We start from the raw sequence: 8,051 nt of genomic DNA, 5'->3' as shown, positions 1-8,051 counted from the left end.
ATTTGTGAAGGAATTGAATCTGCTTAGAATTTTATTTTTCTTGAAAATATAATATTTTTCCGAATATACTTAAGGAATTTGAATCTTATTCATATTATAGAAATGTATTTTTGTTAATTTCTATTTAATTTCTCAATTTTGCTTTAAACTAATAATTGTGTGTGTGCGTGCATGCGTGCGTGTATGATTTGATTCTTTGAAATTTTTATATAATTTATCTAAATACTTTTTTTTTTTTTATTGTTATCGCTTAAAATTCCATGTTAAGATTTTTATTTATTATAATACTTATTAAATATAAAAAAACTTGCCAATTTAAAATTGTTCAATTATATGATTTGTTCGAATTTCTCTGTGACTGACCCTCGATTAACAAATCTATAAGATGTCAGGATGGCCGAGCGGTCTAAGGCGCTGCGTTCAGGTCGCAGTCCACTTATGTGGGCGTGGGTTCGAATCCCACTTCTGACAAATTTTTTTATTTTAAATAGAAATAACTGACTTTTAGATATGATATGTATTTAAAGGTTATATTGAACTCCAATCTTGAATTTCCAAGACATAATCAAAACTAGCTTTACGCGATAATAATACAGTGTTGTGTTTTCTAGATCATTTATTTATTTATTTGTTCATAAATTGCCGCATGCGTAATCGTCAGAACGGACTAAGAAGAGCGGGCATCGTCGTCAACATGGCGGACGGCGATTTGTTGGTCACTATTTCAGGTGCAGCGCTTTCGCTGCTTTTCTTCGAAAATGTGCGCAGCGTCGGTGATCAGGTAAACCTAATAATATAACAATCTCTTGATCATTTTTTCCAATTTTCTCTGGTCAGAAATTTTGTTATTATTAATTAAACACACTTTTGTATCCATCATAACCTCTATTGCTACTTTTATGTATGATGAAAATAATGTTTTGTGATTTATAGGTGGGTTTTCTCCTTGGAGAGGCGCTCGAATACGTCGTCAAGACTTACACTGACTCCGATAATCAAGTGGAAACCGTCAAAATTCATATTAGTGAGTATATTTATCTTCCACATCTGTGTGTAAACAACAAATGAGAAAAAGAAAATCAGATGCAAATTGAACAAATAATTCATTTTAAACACAAAAAGTATATTAAAATACCGATTTTATTTCTAGTTCTGATATTATTATACTGTCTTTTTATATATAAACAAGATTTAAAACATTGAAATCATTACTCAGCATTGAAAAAAAAGTAACGATTAACATATAATTTTTCGAAATTGGGAAATCTATAATAATGTAATAAGCATATGTGAAAGTATTATATATATATATATATATATATATATATCTCATAAACATCTTCACATTTTAATCAAATATAAAGAATTAACTATTGCTGTTATTACTACTATTATTATTTATATTTTTATCAATATTATAAATATAATATTATGCTAGCATTTATTATAATTTATTATCTTATGAAAATTATAAATACTTTTAGATGTGGAGACTATCGTGACGTACCCTATGTCTGATCTCATGCATTCCTTTCCTCGGATCGATAAGGAAAAGCTGAAAGACTTTATACGTGACAAAAGCAAGCAAGTGATTGGCTGGTTTCATTTTCACAGAAACAGTAACAGTTTGACTCCTACATTAAGGGATAAAGTGCTGCATAAACAGTTTGCTTCATACTTCTCTGTAGAAAACGGTTGTAAAGAAGAATTCTTTCTTACTTGCCTTCTTAGTGCCTCTACTTCCGAGACACGAGGCACCCACAAATTTCGACATGTGTTCCTTAGACGTAATCGAGGGTAAATTTCTATTTAATTGATTTAATATTTAAAATTTTAATAAATCAATAAATGATATTTTTAATTAACATATATTTTCATATATTGCGAAACGAAATAATTAACTATTTTGAATGACAAAACTTGTTTATATTGTAATTTATAAGATTTATATTATTTCTAGGATACTCGAACCGGTATCACTAAGAATAAATAATCTTGGCGATGACGCATCCAGACACGATGGCTCAGATTACAAACCAACACCCGTTAGAAAATCTGCACGTGAATCTGATAGCTTCACCGAACTGATAAAATCACTAAAGTAAGTAAACATTTATCAATGTAACCATTATTAGATAATTTTGTACAAAATATTAGTTTTATATACACAATTTAGAAGTAGTTTTCACTTTTGTATAGTGTGTAAAAGCAAAAAAATATTTTTCAACATGATATATAATACTTTGTTATCAAAAGACGTTGGCTTCATAAGAGATAAGCCTTTATTATATTATATGATTCAATTACACTAGCAATTAATAGCGATATGTATTCTTTAGTTTGGACATGACAAGGATAGGTGGCTTAGATTCCGCTATGAAAATTCAGAAAGCCGCTGAACATCATTTGATGTCGCTGATTCCGAAAGTGTGTGAATCAGACATGGAGGTGACCGAATTAGAAAAACAAGTCCACGAATTGAAAGCCATAATTGCAGCGCAGCAATTGGCCAAGAAATCTAATGTCAATGGTGAGAACTGTGAGAGAACTAAGACAAGCAGAGAAAATTGCATTTCAGAGAAAATCAATCTTTTGATGAAAAATGAAATCAAAATCGGCGATGGTGGGCGTCTCCAAAGAGAGCACATGCCGTCCTGCGTATGTTATTTTGAAAATTTCTATTATTACAATAATATGTAACACTTAGAATATTTTCCATCAATTGCACTTTTTTACGGGTTTTTTCTTTAATTTTGTATCGACTTTTTTATCAAAAATTTAATGTAAACGTTTTATATTTCACTTTTTAAATTTTTAATGCGATATTTCAGTGAGAAAACTTTTAATTAATATTTTAGGAAAAATAATTAGTATCAATACTCGGATAACAAATCAAACATTCGATAATGTCTGAATTACTATTCTAGGCTCAAGCAAACACCAATAGTCGAATTTCCCACCGCAATACCGCCGCCTATCTCAGTAACAGTTTAAACCAGGAGAAAATACGCCGACGAGGACGCGGCATTCCGATGGAGGGTAGCAAACAACAGCAGAATACACTGGACCCTTTTGTCACCAACAGCAAGCGTTCTATACCAGAAATTGCTACCGAATCAATATGTCAGGAAGGTTGTGAGGCAAGCATAGGTAGGGGTAGAGGCAGCGGTCGGAGCAACCATGAATTCGTACCTGGAATGAAGAACGCGCGATGCGTTCCAAGCACACAGATGCAGTCGTCATCTCCCGAACAAGATTTTTCCGACGCAGAGAGTCCCAATGTCATACCGGCCAGTCCCCCTCTTCACAGGTGAGATACTAAAAATAAGAAAAGAATGGCTTCTCGTACTAAAAAAAATATAAAAACAAATATTAACTAAATTTTTTATATACAATATAATATCTCAATAAGTACTTGAAAAATGCTGGTATAATAAACGAGATAAATTATTTTAATAACACTTATTTTTATTCTAGGTCCTACAGTCAGGCGACAAAAAAGACAAATGTGGACAAAGGCAATACAATGGCATCATTGGATATTTGAGTGTAAGAATTAAGCTCTGCAGAAATTGCGCTTTCAGACTCTCTCAAATTTCAGATATATTAAATAAATCGAAGATCTGAAAGAATCTGAAAGAATATAAAGGTAAGGAAGAAATTCCAATGTCATAAAAAGCGCGAAATCAAGGAAAATTGAAGAAAATCTGAAGAAAACTGCGCTTGTGAATTTTGAGAGAGAGATGCAATTGACTTAATGATTAGAAGCGATTTTTGTATCGATTATTCTATTTATAGGTGCCTTAAATTCCACACAAAAATTTGAGAAACCTTCAGAGTTAAAAAAAAAAAATTATGCATTTTATTATTTTATGTTTATCATTCTATATTGTTTATCGTGCCATTGAGTTTCCGTACGGAATGAACATGTTTTGCTATAAAGCGAGTATAAACTTTTAATTACTATTTGATTATTAAAGATACTTTGTAAATAAAAAAACGCAAATGATTGTTACTTCATCTTGTGTTGTATAAATAAAACAATAATTTAATAAATAATCTACATAATTAATACCTTAGTCAACCCCTTGACTGTATCATATATGTATAGCTATTGAGAACTCTGTAATAAAAATATGTAGTTTTAGGAAAATTGAACCTTTTTGTGGCTAATTTGTGACATTCTACATAGATTAATATGAAAATAGGAAATTTGTATAATATATCGTAATTTTAGTATTTTATTTAAAAATTTTGAGAAAACAGTTTTACGTATTACAGCCAAAGGATTAATATTATGAAAAATAAAGATCCGAAAGGTGTAGAAACTTATAGAAAAAATTTAAGATTCTCCTAAATATCACAGAAATTCGAATCTAAAAAAAATTTTCAAAAATTTAAATTAAAAATGCACAAAAATTTAAATTCAAGATCTAAAGATCTATAAAGATTATGGAACTCTTTTGCTCAAGGAATGTAAGTTTAGAATATATCTGTGGGATTGTTGGGCACTCCGGTAACCTCCCAGATAGTAGCTGCCAGTCTTCGGGAATGTTCCAAAACGCAGGTTGATGTAGTCAATCCCAAATGCACGCAATACAGTTCATAAATTCGGACCTTCCTCGGTGAAAGTTTGGGGAAACATGTTTCAGTAAGTTTCCTGTGCAGAGAAAAAAAATTATTTAAAAATCTCAACTTTTCGTGAGGTTTAAGTTATAGCATCATTATATTTTCATATTTTGGAAAAGAATTGTATAAATAATAAAATTAATAAATATGTAATATTTAAAATATTCTAATATGTAATGGTATAAGTTCTAACATTACAATATGAAATACATATTTTCATATAAAAAAAACTTTACACACAAAAGAAAAATATTTACATTACAGAAGATAACTTGAAATATTACCTGTAATAATCTCCACAAAGTATCCCTGGTACTGGAAAATTTTTCATTACATAATTCAAATAGACTTTACATTTCGGCGGTGAACATCCCTAAATATAAAAAAAAAAATTATAAATATTTGTTAATTTTACTTTATTTATTTATTAATGTTTTCTTATGAAACTGCACTTACAGAATTATCCTCAAACCATAGAAAATAAGAATAATTGAATGTAGTGTCCTTCCACATAACTGAAAGATGACCTTCCTGCAAATGCATTCTGCTTTGCTCAACCATGTTCCAGATCTAAAAAAGATATTTCTTATATAAACCTTCTCTATTTATAGCCAGGACCTTGAATCATTATACAATAGTGCCTTATTTAATATTGTTTTGTATTAGCCTAAGACCTACGTTTAATATGCTTAATTAATAAAGCTGAATACTTAATCGTATTAAATTCTATATACACTTCATCAATAAAACTTACTTTCTTCGTCGTAAGAGCAAGCGTTTCGTTACTTGTAAAGTCCAATGTTGGTGCTACAAGTCTATGAGTCGTCCTGTCGATGTAAATGAAGTGCACCAATCCCGGAAACTCCTCCAGATACTTGTTGATAGTTAGGGAAGTTCTCGTGGAAGAACACGCAACATTAAGGAGGCATACTAAATAAAAGTATTCATAAATTACCGCGTCGTTGCGCGTACGCAACATCATTTTTATATCAAAATATTTTCAAATAACATTTCGAAAAAAAAACAAAGTAAATATAATTGAAAAAAGTTAATAATGCATTTTACACACATTTCGAAATTTAAAAATAAATAAAATTAAAAATGTTTTTTCATATTGTTGAATTTGATAAACTAATATTTTTTTATGTTAAAATATATCAGATTTAAATAAAAAAAGTTATAATCGTATTTTCAAGCTCTAGAAAAGGATATGATCCTAGTGTGAAGTTCTTCAGAGCTTTGACTTTCAAAAAGTCGCTGAAGTCATTCAATTTTTGTCTCACGAGTCTACCGACCGTCGTCAGAACATCAATTCCTTGCTTTAGGAAATTTCTATCAAAACATGTCAAACGTAACAACTCTTTTAAAGTTTCCACGAAACCGGAAATATTAGCCTCGATCTGTAGGACTACTTCGAGATCTCTGGAACGCAGAAGATCGTTGTACTTTTTCCGAACAAAATCCCACTTGGTCTGTAATCTCTTCTGACACATATCGACGTCGTTACTGACATTCGAACGATTTTTTTTAATTCCTTCCAGCACCTTTTTGATCGCTATATCGAGGTTCTCGAAAGCAGGCTTCAACTCGTCGAGGTCTCGTTGAAACTGCAAGGTATTTATCATATTTAAATAGTGAAAACTGTCGCATAATCCCGAGGAAGTAGAAAGATTTGTGGCTTCAACAATTGTTATCAAATTGATGGAATCTGATAACTCAAAGATGTGAACTGCGTTGGCCGTGTAGTTATGCTGATAGCCGAGGAAGAGCAATTGGCTGTAGAGATCATCATCGGTTAAAGATGAAAGACCTTCGTTCACGGAAGACTCTCTGGATCCCCCTAAATAGATGAAAGATTGTTGTAATATAATCCATCCAAATCAAGGTCGTTCTTTGTTAAAAAAAAAACATTAAGGGTTCTCCGTTATGCTAAACAAAGAAATATATTCATTACCAAAAACAATTGCGTTGCGAAAACCTACTAAAGAGATCTGTAATATCCTCTGAAGTAGGAGCAGCTAGCTTGGCTCCGAAGCTCAATTTTGTTTCCTCACTTTTGGAAGCGCTGCTCTCCGGTAATAAGATATCGCTGTCACTACTATCATCGTTGCTCTCAGATCGATCATGTTTTCGCTTCTTATCTATCACCCAGCACAGCAGGCTCATCAATAAGATGTCCGAAGCGCATAAATCATGAGCGTTTTTGCTAGAGTACAGCGACAGGAATTTGGACCCCACCAAGAGCAGCATATGCAGATTGCTGAATTCGGCTTGCGAATTCTTCAATTTATCGCAGGCATCATGTAGCACCTTGAGGACTGAGGAAGCCACTTCTGCATTGACGGATAACTGTTCCACTGCTTCTGTCAGCATACTCTGCTCACAATTCCTTAGATTAGACCACGCGTCCAACATGGAAGATACCAGACATGCTTTTTGCCAATTGGCCTTCAACCTATCAAAAAAATCATAAGACATAATTATATAAGACATAAATTAAGCATTGTATATGCACTTTTTATATATAATACAATAATTTTATATATCAATATATCAAACATTTTTTTATTATATCTCTCATATTTGTTTTATTATTTATCTACTGTATTCTACCAACTAGTTCACACTAATTACATACTAACATTGCAATATCCGGACCACACACATGTCGTACAATGGATACGCATACTCCAAGTGTGCGTCTCATGAGCTCCACTTCATTTGTAGCGATATGTATGAAGACATAGCCAATATATTCATCAAATACCATATTGGTTCCATCTTGGAACTTCATAGAGGTATAGGAATTTCCAAATTGCGAAGCCATCACATGCTGGGAGGTAACAATGGGTGAAAACAGCTGCATTATAATATTAGGACTGGGTATAGAAGTTTCTAAGTCTGTGATATCCTATAAGAAATATTCCAAATTACATATCAATAAAATACAATAAATATCAAGTCACATGAATTTTCTGTTCCTATCTAAATTTTGCATTAATATTTTATTTTTCTTCTTAAGTATCTAGAAGAATCTACATATCTCTAAGAGATTGTATTCAAAATTTATTATTATTTTATCAAACTACCTTATCATCATCCAACAGCCCTTGCATCCTCGCCAACTTGAGGATATGGCACGTAAATTTTTTATTGTACTTTACGAATATCACATCATTCAGGTGATCGAATATCAATATAGCCCTCATCTTTTTGGAAATTTAATATCCACCCTGATTTGTAACTTAATGTGTAATTGTTACTTAAATCTTTACCGTGCAAACAGAATCACCATTTTTATTAGAACGTGTTTTTATTGCTCATTACACGCACTATATGTTATTATATTCCACTCGCTTTAAAATACGATTAAAAATACTTTATCACTTGCCAGCTGATCTATTCTTTTCAGGTTATGTTGT

At 31.6% G+C, this 8,051-nt stretch overlaps 2 protein-coding genes and 1 non-coding gene across 8 annotated transcripts in view; 2 read left to right on the top strand and 1 right to left on the bottom strand.

Moving 5' to 3' along the window:
- Positions 1-4,059, top strand: part of LOC105670876 (BRISC complex subunit FAM175B-like) — a 28,395-nt gene extending 24,336 nt beyond the window's left edge. The window contains exons 2-8 of one of the 3 annotated variants that reach the window (XM_012364623.2): positions 662-781; positions 934-1,024; positions 1,485-1,797; positions 1,961-2,101; positions 2,340-2,658; positions 2,928-3,310; positions 3,478-4,059. In XM_012364623.2, coding sequence (XP_012220046.1) covers positions 695-781; positions 934-1,024; positions 1,485-1,797; positions 1,961-2,101; positions 2,340-2,658; positions 2,928-3,310; positions 3,478-3,547 — 1,404 coding nt within the window. In that variant the 5' untranslated portion in view covers positions 662-694 and the 3' untranslated portion in view covers positions 3,548-4,059. Of the gene's footprint in view, positions 1-592; positions 782-933; positions 1,025-1,484; positions 1,798-1,960; positions 2,102-2,339; positions 2,659-2,927; positions 3,311-3,477 lie in introns of those variants that run through there. The other 2 variants (XM_012364613.2, XM_067352868.1) reach the window with 2 other exon arrangements.
- TRNAL-CAG (transfer RNA leucine (anticodon CAG)) lies at positions 388-471 on the top strand. The gene has a single exon. It is a non-coding gene; the product is annotated as a tRNA-Leu (tRNA).
- HPS1 (Hermansky-Pudlak syndrome 1 protein) lies at positions 1,621-8,046 on the bottom strand. 4 transcript variants are annotated; one of them, XR_010889628.1, is made up of 10 exons: positions 7,719-8,045; positions 7,272-7,540; positions 6,612-7,084; positions 5,843-6,469; positions 5,384-5,529; positions 5,086-5,199; positions 4,914-5,002; positions 4,076-4,660; positions 3,193-3,318; positions 1,621-3,093 (listed from the first exon to the last, which is right to left on the bottom strand). XR_010889628.1 is itself a non-coding variant. In XM_067352860.1 (8 exons), the coding sequence occupies exons 1-8, from the start codon at positions 7,836-7,838 to the stop codon at positions 4,483-4,485; spliced, it is 2,016 nt and encodes a 671-aa protein (XP_067208961.1). In that variant the 5' UTR covers positions 7,839-8,045; the 3' UTR covers positions 3,448-4,482. The 4 variants fall into 4 exon arrangements, 1 of the variants encoding a protein (XP_067208961.1); XR_010889629.1 differs by having other exon boundaries at positions 1,621-3,318; positions 5,384-5,504; positions 5,842-6,469; positions 7,719-8,046; XR_010889627.1 differs by having other exon boundaries at positions 1,621-3,318.
- Positions 8,047-8,051: the final 5 nt, after the last annotated feature.

The sequence above is a fragment of the Linepithema humile genome, chromosome 4 (genome assembly GCF_040581485.1).
Source record: "Linepithema humile isolate Giens D197 chromosome 4, Lhum_UNIL_v1.0, whole genome shotgun sequence".
NCBI classification, from domain to species: domain Eukaryota; kingdom Metazoa; phylum Arthropoda; class Insecta; order Hymenoptera; family Formicidae; genus Linepithema; species Linepithema humile.
This window is presented reverse-complemented; position numbering and strand designations above follow the sequence as displayed.